Source organism: Microcaecilia unicolor, chromosome 1 (genome assembly GCF_901765095.1).
Source record: "Microcaecilia unicolor chromosome 1, aMicUni1.1, whole genome shotgun sequence".
NCBI lineage: Eukaryota > Metazoa > Chordata > Amphibia > Gymnophiona > Siphonopidae > Microcaecilia > Microcaecilia unicolor.
In genome coordinates this window covers 308,285,769-308,300,077 of record NC_044031.1, presented here as the reverse complement: position 1 = coordinate 308,300,077, position 14,309 = coordinate 308,285,769, and the positions used below count along the sequence as shown (strand labels likewise).

Here is a 14,309-nt window from a genome sequence, read left to right as displayed (position 1 = left end):
ACTGGATAAATGTTAGATCATGGAGTGCTAGGGAGATAAAATTCTTAGATGTAATAAATGACTACTTCTTGGAGCAACTGGTCAAAGACCAGTTGCTCCAAGAGGGGGTGCTCTTTTAGATCTTAGTAGAAAGCAGGGCGTAGTATGAGTGTATGATCAAATTTCAGTTGATATCTGGAGTAAAGTCACTAAGGAAATCTACTGTAGCAGCATTTAATTTTCAAAAAGGCAACTATGACGAAATAAAGAAAATGGTTAAAAAAAAAAATACTAAAAGGGTCAGCCGCAAAGGTTAGGACTTTAAAGCAGGCATGGACAGTGTTTAAAAATACCATCGTGGAAGCCCAGACAAGATGTGTTCCATGTATTAACAAAGATGGAAAGAAGCGCAAACGACAGTAAGCATGGTTAAAAGATGAGGTGAACGAGCTATTAGAGCCAAAAGTGCATCTTTCAAAGAATGAAAAAAAGGATCCAAATGAAGACAATAAGAAGAAGCAACATAAGCACTGACAAGCTTGATGGAAAGCATTGATAAAGAAGGCTAAAAGAGAATATGAAGAAAAACCATGGAGACAAAAACTCATAACACTTTTTCCAGGTACATCAGAAGCAGAGAGCCTGTGATGGAATCTGTGGGACCGTTAGATCAAGAAGAAGCAAAAGGAGCACTCAGGGAGGACAAAACTATAGTAAGAGAATTAATTAATTTGTGCTTCTCATTTCACAGAAGAAGATGTAAGAGATCTACCTTTACTAGAAATGGTTTTTCAAGTGTGATGATGCAGAGCAACTGAAAGAAATCTCAGTAAACCTGGAAAACGTATTGAGCCAACTCGACATGTATAGAATGATAAATCAACTGGACCGGATGGTATACACTGCAGGGTACCGAAAGAACTCAAATATGAAATTGCTGATCTGCTTTTAGTGATCTGTAATTTGACATTAAAATGTGATGCCAATTTTTAAAACGGGCTCCAGGGGTGATCCAGGAAATTACAGACTGGTAAGCCTGATGTCAGTGCCGAACAAGAAAGTGGAAACTATAACAACAAATAAAATTACAGAACACATAGACAAACATGATTTAATGGGACAGAGTCAGCATGGGTTCAGCTAAGGGGTCTTGCCTCACCAACCTATTTCATTTCTTTAAAGGTGTGAATAAGCACGTGGATAATGGTGAGCCAGTTGATGTAGTGCATCTAAATTGTCAGAATATTTTTGACAAAGTTCCTCATGAGAGACTCCTGAGAAAATTAAAAAGTCATGAGACAGGAGACAATGTCCTTCTGTGGACTAGGAATTGATTATTGGACAGAAAACAGAGGATAGGGTTAAATGGCCATTTTTCTCAATGAAGGAGGGTGGAGTGCCACAGGGATCTGTACTGGGACCGGTGCTATTTAACATTTATAAATGATCTGGAAATCGGAATGACGAGTGAGATTATTACATTTGCAGATGATACAAAACTATTCAAAGTTGTCGAAAAGCATATGGATTGTGAAAAATTACAGGAAGATCTTAGGAAACTGGAAGACTGGGCATCTAAATGGCAGATGAAATTTAATGTGGACAAATAAAGTAATGCACATTAGGAAGAATAATCCAAATCATAGTTATCTGATGCTGGGGTCCACCTTAGGAGTCAGCACTCAAGAAAAAGATGTGTCATTGTAGACTATATGCTGAAATCTTCTGCCCAGTGTGTGGTGGCGGCCAAAAAAGCAAACAGAATGCTAGGAATTATTACGAAAGGGATGCAAAATAAGACCAAGAATATTATAATCGCTCCTTGGTGCGACCTCACCTTGACTATTGCGTTCAATTCTGGTCACCGTATCTCAAAAAGCATATAGCAGAAATAGAAAAGGTTCAAACAAGAGCGATCAAAGGGGGTGGAACGGAGGTCTACAAAATCCTGAGTGGTGTGGAGCGGGTGGAGGTGAATCTACTTTTCACTCATTGTCCTGGGATTGGTTGCATGGAATGTTGCTACTAATTGGGTTTCTGCCAAGTACTTGTGCCCTGGATTGGCCACTGTTGGATACAGGATACTGGGCTAGATGGACCATTGGTCTGACCCAGTATGGCTATTCTTATGTTCCTAGGGTTCCTGCCTTTCCCTCACAAAACACCTAAAATCAATACAATGGGAGATGCATACCTTGTCCAGTATCTGTATCTGCTGAAATACTGTTTCTCCCCATCCCGATCTCTGCTCTATCCTCTCCCTGTCACCTTTACACAGCCTCAGTGTTCATCCCAACCACCTACACCACACCATACCTAGCCATGTCCATAACATCTCCATACAGTTGATCGATTCAGAACCAGTGCTTCCCTCCACAATCCTGCTTCCCCTCCTCCAAACAAGGTTGGGCCCAAGGTACAGCATTCTCCTGTCACTCACAACCTCTCTCATCCGTCTTGCACCTTGCAAAGAACCCTTTATGGCAAGGGTCCCCAAACAGCCCATAGGTCAGATGTGGCTCCTGGAGCAAGTTTTTCTGGCCCTCAGTGCTATTCCTATCCTAGGTCAGATCTGGACTGCAAAACAAGATTTTTTTGCCTACTCTGTTCTACCTTTCTTCTCTCCATCCCCCAGACTGAAGATTTCTGCCAGCCTCAGTCTCTGCATCTTTTCCTCCCTGCTTTGATTATCCTCCTTTCTTTCTTTCTGCCGGTGGTGACCCCAAGAATAAGGTGAGAGTACAAGGTTAGGAATAGCCACTGGCTGCAACCCAGGATTGCTGAACCTGATAAAAGTAAATTCACTCAACTGCCTCCATTCCCTATAAATCACAGCTCAATCCTTGCTCACACGGATTGTGAACTGTGGTGACCAGGTGAAGAAACAAAGCAGATCATGTTGGGGTGGGGGTAAGGGATCAGGGCTGCAAAAGTGGGAATGTGTGCAGGTGTGTGTTTGAAAGTACACCCAACTTTATAGATGTAGGATCTGGGAGAGGGGGGTGGGGTTACTGGTACTCCCTGCTCTCAGTGACATAGACTAAGAGTGGGCATATGGATGTGCCATGTTTTGTAGCTAGAGGACTGGGGTGCAGGAGACAGATGAGTGTAAGAAAATACAGATGGGAAAGGAAAAGGGATGAAAGAGTGGAATGAGAGAGAGAGAGCAAGAGGAGCGTGCATGGGAACTGTTAAGTGTAAAAGAGTGTAACACACACAGCCTACCCCCACCATCCACCTACCTCCCACTTCCCAAGGAGGCAAATGCTGGGGCAAGGAGAAAATAAAAAGAGGGGGTAGGGTTATCTGTCCCACCCTTGGGAACCACCCCCCCCCCCCAACTCCCTCTTTCCCCAGCATCTGAAGATCAGTGAAAGCGCCATGCATGGTTCCTCCTCCCCATTCACATGCTCTTCTCCAAGAGTGTCCTGCCCCCCCCCCCCCCATTACTCTCTCAATGATTTGAAACATACAGTGCAATCCACTTAAGTGCAAGGGTCTGGGACCAAAGGCACTTAAACATACGTACAGTACTGTTTATTATACATACAGTATACAGTCTCCGTTAACTGACATTATACAGTCTCCGTTAACTGACATTAGGCTTACTTGTTTTTTGTTTTGTTACATTTGTACCCCGCGCTTTCCCACTCATGGCAGGCTCAATGCGGCTTACATGGAGCAATGGATGGTTAATGACTTGCCCAGAGTCACAAGGAGCTGCCTGTGCCGGGAATCGAACTCAGTTCCCTAGGACCAAAGTCCACCACCCTAACCACTAGGCCACTCCTCCACTCCCTTGAAGTAGTCAGTCATAGTCCTCTGTACACTATTGTGTCTGAGTTCCATAGACTACATCTGCCAGACGGTAAAAACTGTCATAGCACTGACATCCAGTGCCCTCCAGATAGGCCCACACGGTGTTGAGACTCTCCAGCGCTCTTGCAAAAGGTACAGGAGGCTGTTGAATTTCATCAGCATGTGCCTCGTTGCTCACTTCATCATCTGTTTCATCATCAGCCGTTGCCTGCGTGTAGGCGCATCTCTTGACATCACTGATGTCAGCAGCTGTTTGTAGATCGTAATCAACAGCTAAGTAGTGATGAAACTCCTCTTTAGTAACAACGGCTGGGATGTCAATAGCCTGTTCATCTGATGCGTTTGCAACAGCTGCATCTGTTTCATCCCTCTTCACATCCTTAAAGCTTGCCCACTTGTAGCCGTTCACAGTGGTTGCCTGTGTAATATGATTCCAGGCTTCTTTCTGCACTTGTAGGGAATCCAACAGTGATAGATTACGAGCCAGTTCAACAGCACGTTTATCCTTGCCAGTCTGGTCATCCATAACGCACATCAGACGACGTAGCACAAGAGCCCGATAATGTTGTTTGAAATTGGCTATTATGCCCTGATCCATAGGTTGAATCAGAGAGGTAGTGTTTGGTGGCAGGAAGACCACCTTGACATTAGACAGCCTGACATCATCACTATGTGCAGCACAATTATCACAAAGCAACAAAATCTGACGCTTTTGTGCCCACATTCTAGTGTCTAACTTCTTTAGCCACTGCTTCCAAATTTCCCCCGTCATCCATGAATTTGCACTAGCCTCGTATGACACAGGAAGTCCCTTAACATTCTTGAAGCAACGGGGCTGTTTGCTCTTTCCAATGACGAGTGGTTCCAGCTTCTCACTCCCATCTATATTGCAGAAAAAGGAGGATCGTCAGTCGGTCCTTCGACGTTTTACTTCCTGTAGTTTCAGCTTGTTTGAATGCAAGTGTTCCATCAGGAATCGCTCGCTAGTAGAGACCGGTTTCATCAGCATTGAAAATGTCACGAGGTGCAAACTCGTTCAAGATGGTAGGAAGAACTGAAAACCCAATTTTCAGCACCAAAGTCATCAGCTGTTTCTTGAGTTTTATGTTGTTCCTCTCCTTCCATTTTTCCAACCATCCAACAGTGGCTTTGAATTCAGTTAGTCCAAGACTTTCAGCTAGCTGATTAGCTTTCGCCATAAGCAGTGGACCACTAACAGGAAACTGTCTGCTCCTGACTTGAGAAAACCACAGAAGAACAGCATCTTCTACATCCTCAGCTTTTCCCGCGTGGATTTGTATTGTTTTGCCAGTCTTCCAGAAGCTGATCTTTCTGCTTCAAGATACATGAAATTTGACTGGGATTGACCCCATATTCTTTAGCAATAGATGCTTGACTTTTGTTTTCTAATTTTTTAAGAACTTCTATTCGTTCAGCCAGTGTTAAAGTCTTCCAGTTGGGTGACGACAACTCCATTGTACACTCTTAACAACTTTCTTTCGCTTATTCTAACAAATTAACTCTCATTGGTTACCGCCTGTGGCAAGTAACCAATGTGATTTCAAATTTATCACCCCTTTGTCACATGCCAATCAGCTTCCATGTTCCGTGCGTGCGGAGGAGCAGTCAAACCATGCATATTGCACTTATCAGTGGTGTGCTAAACCGAAGTTTGTCCCCATAGAAATTGATGGCGCCAAAAACAGGACCAAAGTACAGCATGCAGTTAAACAGAGCATGCGCTTATCCGACGTGCACTGTACTTCAAGATCTTTCAAGTGAAATGTTTGGGGACCCTACTTTATGGCCAACAGACTGCAGCCTTCTTTGCAAGTGCAGTTTCAGATGCATTCTGGCATTCTTTCCCCTGCAACATATGAGCACAACCCCTTGGTAAATTCTACATGTGCAAGCAGGAAGCAGGTGAGGCAAGTCTTAGCTCATGTCTCACATCATGCCTGGGCAGGTGGTAACAGCAAAATTCTCTCCATCACTGGGAAAAACAGCAAAAGCTGACTGATCTCACACCCAGCAGAAGCTTAACAGGCTTACAAAACATTTTAGAACTCAACCAGTTATTTTAGAAGACTGAAGACTATTTCTGGAGGGACAGTAAAATCAAACCACAGGTTGTACATTGCAATCTTTATGATTGCACGTCTCTGTGTGCCTGGGGGAGAGGGGTGGTTGGGTGCTATAAGCTGAGAATGCTCTCTCTTTTTCAAATGTTTGGTTCTTTTCTTACCTTTCTTTTTGATCATGGCTTCTAGCATCTTATCTTCCTCCTCCTCTCTGCAATAAATAAGAATAATCAGATTTGTGTGTGTGTCCCCTCTCCCATGAGTAGAAAGGTTCTGGAGGCCTTTCCATGTTTTCACATAAACATTATCATTGATTCTCAAAATATAGACCAGCTAGGATAGGGGGGGGTGGGGGTATAGGGATTTCAGAGGACAAGATTGAACTATTCTGACAACAAAGACATATTTCTGATTATTTCTTTCTGATGTGCATTTCTGAAATTCTGCACATCTTTCTTCTGAAATATTATAGGACACTGTAATGGCGCATGCACATGTCACAGGGGAACAAGCAAACAGAAGGTTAAAGCTACCAGATGGTTGCAGGAAAGCCTGTCAGGGATAGTGCTTGGGAGAAGCAGATACAGGTCTCCTACTCGTAGCCAGCTGTTCAAAAGAAAGTGCTTCCTGTGAAGGCACTGAATAAGGCAGCCAGGGAGCAGGAGTGTGTGCCCTTCTCCAAACGTCTTTCTGTTGGCTGCTAAAAGCAAGCAAGCAACACTTCAGGGGAAGGTGGAATACAGAGGCCGATTCCTGACAGTGTTTACTTGTTGCTGTCCTGGAACAAACTTATTTTTTGTTTGCAGTTACGAAGAAAATCTCATGGGGTTCCCTACTGTATGGGAAGTGCAACCTGGTCAGGAGAAGGCCAGAAACACCACCTTTGTATGATTTTTGAACTCCATCATGCAAAGAACAGAGACTTTACTAGAATTTTGCCTTGGAGTTTTTACCCTGCTATGAATGACAGAGACTTGTTTAAAGAGCACTAACACAGGGTATCAGTGGGCACCTAAGACAACATTTCTGTGTGACATTTATTCATGTCATTGCTCTCCCTCATCCCCCTTCCTCACCCTGTCATACTCTACCCTATTTCGATTGAATAGAAGTATAAATCGGAGAAAGTAACCTCTAGTGCCTTCTATGATACACCATCCCCACTCCAACTCAGCATTATATCTGCTGAACCCAAATGGTAGCTAAAAAAAAGGCCTCTGTGAAGCATGCAGTGAAAATTCTAGCTCTTCTCCACACCACCTTCCAGCATTACCTCTGCCGATCCTCATCCAGGCAGTTCACAATAGCATTCCGTTGCTCAATGATGGTCACCAGCTCCTGCATCAGTACCTGCTCTCGCTCCCGATCATCCTCACTCCAGTCTTTATCTAGGAATAAAAAACCCCCAGTGAGGCCTGGGCTCCTGTCACCTCCCTCCTCACCACACTGCACATCTGGTGGCACTCACACCCCAGGACTGACAGACAAAATCAAGAACAAGAGATATTGGTAGCACATGAAAATGGCAAAACCAAGGAAGATCACTGCTGGGCTACAGAAAGCTGCCTTAGGCCTTCGCAGGCAACCATGCAATGACTTATGGATCTTTGGAAGGCAGTGCCGTAGCGAGGGTGCCTGGCACCCGGGGCGGGTCGCCGCTACACACCCTACCTTTCAGCGGGGGCAGGTGAGAGGGCCGATCCGCCCCCAGTGCACGTCACTGGGAGCTGCATCGGCTCTGCTGCTTCCCTGCTTTCTCTGCCCCGGAACAAGAAGTAACCTATTCCGGGGCAGAAAGAGCAGGGAACCAGTGAGCCGACACCCCCCAGCGCATGCACCCGGGGCGGACCGCCCCACCTTCCTACGCCACTGTTGGAAGGATGGACATAGTGGGGAGAATAAGTTCAATGACCAGAAATTCCAGCTCTTTCTGTGTCAAAAATTGGCCATCTCTGCCAACTGCAATAAGTGATTTGATTTCTTGTTGTAAGGTGGGTGCAGGGTCTTTGAAGTTCTTATAGAATGATGTATCCTCTAATTGTCTTGTAACTTCAGAGACATAGGCATCCCTGTCCATTACTACTTTAACAGGTAACACTTTATGCAATGATAAGAGCATAATAATAAAGCCAGCAGATAAAGGGGATGCTACAGTAGTGATGATAGGGAAGTCTATGGGGCCCTTTTACTAAGTTATGTAGGTGCGTACATGCATGAATTCTGAACTACTGCCTGGCTACCGCGTAGGTAATTTCATTTTTTATGCGCGTCCACTAAGCGCGTTGGAAATTTTCCGGTGCGTGGCGCTAACCGGGTAATAATCGGCATTGTACACACGTAGGCCATTACCGCCCTGTTAACACGCGAGAATATCACTATGTCTATGGGTGGTGGTAAGGTCTCGGGGCCCAAAATGCACGCGCACCAATTTTTATTTTGCTGTACATCCATTTTCAGGGGGGGGGGGGGGGGGGAGGAGGCCTTTTTTGCAGGCATGCTGAAAAATTGACCTGCGCACGTCCAATACACGCGTCTACACCAGCGCAGGCCATTTTTTTGCGCACCTTAGTAAAAGGACAGCTATGTCACTGAAGTTGTAACAAGACAATTACAGGATAGATCATTCTATAAAGAACTTAAAGATCCTACATTGCATTCACCCCCAGCAGACCAATTATTTTTGCAATTGCATCCCCACTTGATAGATTTTTGCGACTCTTTGTTCATCAAATTCTTTCCTACGTCTGAGATTCCATAGATATATTGAATACCTTACATGCCCTGACATGCACAGACGATGTGATTTTGGTAACATTAGATGTTGAAAGCTTATATACCAATATACCTCAGAGGGAAGTAATTAAAATTATAAGGAACACTATTACCAAAAGGACTTTCATCTTAGGGTCCCTACTGAATTCGTAGTGGAACTTGCAACTATTGCCCCTCACAAAGAATTATTTTTCTTTTAATGGTAAATTTTATCATCAGCAAATAAAGGGAATGGCTTTGGGATCAACTGTGGTCCCCTCTATAGCCAATTTGAAGAAAGATACCTTTCAGAACATGGTTTTAAAACAATGTATATCTTTGGAGAATATATACTGATGATTTTATGATTTAGAAAGGTACAGAGAGAGTGAGTTAAAAAGTTTTTATGTATGGCTAAATGGTCACTGACCGCGGCAAAAAGTTTGCGAGCTCACAGTGCTTTTGCAGTCCTCATTCCTGTTGGTCTGAATTACTGCATTTTCACAATACCTTTACCTGCACACTGAAGCACTTTTCATACATCTGAACCGTGAATGTGCTGCTTTATAAAAATATTTATGCATATTCATCAAGGGTTCCTCTCAGTATTGACCCCTGACCCAGGCGTAGACAGGCCAAAACACAGTCCGTGTTGGGTCTATTAAATAAAAAAACTCTTATTTGTTCCAGTGTTGAAGGCACTTGGCTGTTTGACATAGCACCAAATGTCCAAGTACATTTCTGTAACCATTTTCTGTGAAAGTCCACATATAGCCCTACAAGTCAGGGAATTCCAGGGCAGATATATTGTACGTATAGGCACTGATATTCAGCGCTTATACATGTAGGTTGTATGTTTGGCCTGGATGTGACATAACCAGATATAACATGAAAACATCAGGACCCAATAAGTAAGCTACACATATAGGTGCTGAATTAACAGCATCTACACATGCAGGGTATATATGTAAGTACACACAGCTTACATAGATAGAAGTATACATGCACTGCCAGTGAAAATATGCATGAACTATGTGTATATTTACTCACAATATGAAAAAAACTCTGCAATGCCGTTTTATATGCAGCAAAAATTATAGCCTAAGGCTCAGATACAAAACACTTCATACTCTGCACATTTAACCACATATAGTCTCCAAAAAACAAGAGAGATGCATGGTGCTCACATATCAAGGAACAAAAAGAAAAAAGTAAGAACCACAGATCAGTTTATACATTTATTTATAACTGCTTTTATTTTTGTGTTATAAAGTGCACTGTGGTTCTCTATTTTTAAACATGTTTTCCTTATTCACAGAAACCCATCCCCCAGCAGTGGGTGCAGAGCAGAACTCAGCATACAAAATATATTCTTGATTCTGATTACTGAGCATATCAGAATCAAGCATATATTTTGTGTGCTGAGTTCTGCTCTGCACCCACTGCTGGGGGATGGGTTTCTGTGAATAAGGAAAACATGTTTAAAAAAAAAAAAAAAAAGGAGAACCACAGTGCACTTTATAACACAAAAATAAAAGCAGTTATAAATGTATAAACTGTTCTGTGGTTCTTACTTTTTTCTTTTTGTTGCTTGATATGTGAGCACCTTGCATCTCTCTTGTTTTTTGCACGGGTTTCAGCCCACAAAGAGGATATCGCTCTTGTGGAATGCGCCTTAAATGCTTCAGGCGGAGACCGGCCAGAGAGCAGGTACGTAGAAAATGTGACTTCCTTGAGCCAACGGGCTATAGTGGCCTAAATGCCGGGCCCCCGCGTCGAAGACCTGACAATAATACAAAAAGGTGATCAGAGGTCCTGAAACCATTTGACATCTGTAGATACTGCAACAAAGCCCTGTGAACATCCAAAAGATGCAATTGCCCAAAAGATTCCGGAAACTCCTCCCTAGAAAAGGAGGGAAGATAAATGGGCTGGTTTAGGTGAAACGCTGAAACCACCTTGGGCAAGATGGAAGGCACAGTACGCACGGTTACTCCGGACTCAGAGAATTGTAAAAACGGGTCTAGACAGGCTAGAGCCTGGAGCTCAGACACACGTCTAGCCGATGTCATGGCCACCAAAAAGACTGTCTTAAGAGTCACATCCTTCTCCGAAGCTCGCCTCAGCGGCTCGAAGGGCGAACGCTGGAGCGCCTTCAACACCAGCCCCATTCCAAGCCGCACAATGCAGGAGCACCGGCGGGCGGAGCCGAAGCACCCCTCTGAGAAATCGGGCAATGTCCGGATGGGCAGCCAGGGAAAGGCCAGAGACCTTCCCTCGAAAGCATGCCAATGCTGCCACCTGCACCCGCAGGGAATTATAGGCCAGCCCTTTTTGTAAGCCTTCCTGCAAAAGATCCCATATTGTCAAGACTGTACCCTGCATGGGTGTGATTGCCTTTGAAACACCCCACGCCTCAAACTGGCGTCAGATCCGAGCATAAGTTGCGGAGGTGGACCGCTTGCGGGCCTGCAAGAGAGAGTGGATATGACCTTGTTAGAGTAGCCCTTGTCTCTCAATTGCGCCCTCTCAATAGCCAGGCCGTAAGACCAAATCGGCAGGGATCCCCCATGGTCACTGGGCCCTGAATCAACAGGCTCAGCACCAGAGGCAAAGGAAGTGGAGCCTCCACCAGCATCCGCTGGAGGTCCGCGTACCACGGACGCCTGGGCCAATCCGGAGCTATGAGAATCACCAATCCTTGGTGTAGCCGAATCTGCAGGAGAACTCGCCCTATCAAGGGCCACGGAGGGAACACATACAGGAGGCCCGAGGGCCAGGGTTGAGCCAGAGCATCCAACCCCGCCGAGCGAGGATCTCTCAGTCTGCTGAAAAAGCACGGGACTCTGGTTTGCGCTTGACGCCATTACATCTGCCTTGGGCGTTCCCCATTTGGCACAAATTTGCAGAAACACTTCCATCTGCCAGTTCCCACTCCGCCGGGTCGATTAGATGCCTGCTTAGAAAATCGGCTTGCACGTTGCTCTGACCTGCTATATGAGCTGCTGAAAAGAAGCTGCAAATGGAGCTCGGCCCAGTGGCAAATCTGAGCGGCTTCCGTGGCCAATGCCCTGCACTGAGTGCCGCCCTGGCGATTTATGTAGGCCAACGCTGTCGTGTTGTCTGACAGAACCCGGACAGCAAGCCCCTTCAGAGTCTTTTGGAAGGCCATAAGAGCCTGAAATATCGCTCTCAGTTCCAAGCAAATGATAGACCAACTCACTTCCCCGGTTGTCCACTGACCCTGGGCATAGCTTCCCTGGCAATGGGCTCCCCCCAGCCCAAAAGGCTGGCATCTGTAATCACCAGGCACCAAGCGGGTAGCACCAGCGGCATTCCTCGCCGCACATACTGTCGGAGAGCCACCAATCCATACTGAGCCGGGCCGCAGGGAGCCACGTTAGTCTGCGTTGATATTCCTGAGACATAGGAGACCATCGTTGAAGCAGGGCAATCTGGAGAGGCCTCATGTGCACTCTCGCCCATGGAACCACCTCCAAGGTGGCCGTCATCAACCCCAGCAACTGGACAAAGTCCCAAGCTCGTGGGCGAGGCATCCGCAGAAGCAGACGGACCTGGTTCTGAAGCTTGCACCGCCTGTGGTCGGGGAGAAAGACAAACCCCAAGGCCGTGTCGAACCGGACCCCCAAAATACTCGAGAGACAGAGGGGGTCAGGTGACTTTTGGGTATGTTGACCACCCAGCCCAGAGACTGCAGTACTGTGACCACTCTGGCTGTGACAAGACGACTTTCGTCTACTGAATCCGCTCTGATGAGCCAGTCGTCGAGGTACGAGAGAACCCTGATACCCTCTCGCCTGAGAAAGGCAGCTACCACCACCATTACCTTAGAAAAGGTACGGGGAGATGTGGCGAGGTCAAAAGGCAAGGCCTGAAACTGGAAATGTTTTCCCAACACCGCAAACCGGAGAAATCGCTGATGCGGGGGCCAAATAGGGATGTGCAAGTAAGCTTCTTTTAGGTCCAGAGACGTGAGAAACTCTCCTGGCTGAACTGCCGCAATGACGGAGCGCAGGGTTTCCATGCGAAAATGTCGCACTCTTAGTGCCTCGTTGACTCTCCTTACGTCGAGGATTGGTCGGAAAGATCCGCCTTTTTGAGGCACCACAAAATAGATGGAGTAGCGACCGTAGCCGCATTCGGCGGGAGGCACCGGGATCACCGCTCCGAGGTGCAGCAAGACTTGTAAGGTCTCCTCCACCACCGCCCGTCTTATGGCCGTGTCGCATCGGGACTCCACAAACACGTCTTTCACCAGGGCACCGAATTACAATCGGTTACCTTCTCTGATCAGGTCCAGGACCCACTGATCTGAGGTAATCTTCGACCACTCCTCTAGAAAGAGGGAAAGACATCCTCCTATTGCAGGCAAGGAGGAGTGGACCGGCGTCCCATCATTGTGGAGGATACCCCTGAACTCCAGGCCGGGACCCGGCCGCTGCGGAATGTTTGTCCGAGCAAAAGGAGTTCCTCTGCTGAAAACAGGCTCATAGAGAAAACCCAGCAGAGCGCCCCGGGCAATACCTTCGAGCTTCACGGAAGCGAGGTCTAGAGGAGGAGGTAAACACAGGACCCTTGGAAGAAGGCCTCGGCCTATCCTAAGGTAACCTCTGGGGCTTGGCGTCCCCAAGGTCTTTCACAATCTTCTCCAAACAACAGGAGGCCCCGAAAGGGTAACCTCATCAGCCTTTGCTTAGAGGCCATGTCAGCTGCCCAATGCCTTAGCCATAGAAGGTGGCGGGCAGAAACCGCCACAGACATCTGTTTAGCCGAAGCTCTGACCAGATCATAGAGGGTGTCAACCAAAAATGACAGAGCTGACTCCATTCCCGGTGCAACCTCTGCGAGGGGCTCCGCACCATCTGCGGGCTGCTCTACTGCCTGTTGCAACCAAGCAAGGCAGGCCCGGACTGCATAGGAACTGCAAACAGATACTCTTAAGGCGAGGCCCGATATTTCAAAGGACCGTTTGAGCGCGGATTCCAACCGCCGGTCCTGCATGTCTTTCAGGGAGACCTCTCCCTCTACAGGGAGGGTGGTCTTTTGTCACAGCCGTGACCAATGCGTCCACCTTAGGCATCCCAAAAGGGGCCAAGTGCTCCTCACTCAGAGGGTAAAGCTGCCCCATAGCCCTGGCCACTTTCAAAGGCCCATCGGGGTCAGACCATTGAGCTGAAATAAGCTCTTGGATGGAGTCATGCAGAGGAAAGGCCCGAGAAGGCTTTTTAGTACTCACCATCCTAGGATTACCAGAGAAGGCATTGCCCTTGGCAGGATCATCAATAGAGAGGGCCTGCAAGGCGTCAGAAATGAGCGCTGGCAGCTCGTCGCGGTGGAAAATCCTCACCGCACTGGGATCATCCAGATCCAGTGGCAAACCGACACCTTCCTCTGGCTCATCTGCCCCTGAAGGCCTGCCAGATCCCTCAGAATCCCCACAGCCTGACCACGGGGGGGAAAAGGGAAGTGCGCCACTCTCCGACGGGGAATTTACCTGTCTATGTTTAGCGTCCTTCCAACGCTCGGGAAGAAAAAACTTCTGTAGTCATCCCTGGGCCATCAACACCCGGGGGGAAACCAGGCAGCCGCGCAGTGTCAGACACCTGCGGCAGAGCTCTTTTCAGCATGAAGGATGCAGTAACAGCACAAACTCAGGGG

At 46.8% G+C, this 14,309-nt stretch overlaps 1 protein-coding gene across 1 annotated transcript in view; it reads right to left on the bottom strand.

Moving 5' to 3' along the window:
- The window catches only part of MICALL1 (MICAL like 1), an 87,290-nt gene that overhangs the window by 4,653 nt on the left and 68,328 nt on the right, over nt 1–14,309 (bottom strand). Inside the window, exons 14-15 of the mRNA XM_030208160.1 lie at nt 7,153–7,267; nt 6,044–6,090 (exon numbers count right to left, since the gene is read on the bottom strand). Coding sequence (XP_030064020.1) covers nt 6,044–6,090; nt 7,153–7,267 — 162 coding nt within the window. The remainder of the gene's footprint in view (nt 1–6,043; nt 6,091–7,152; nt 7,268–14,309) is intronic.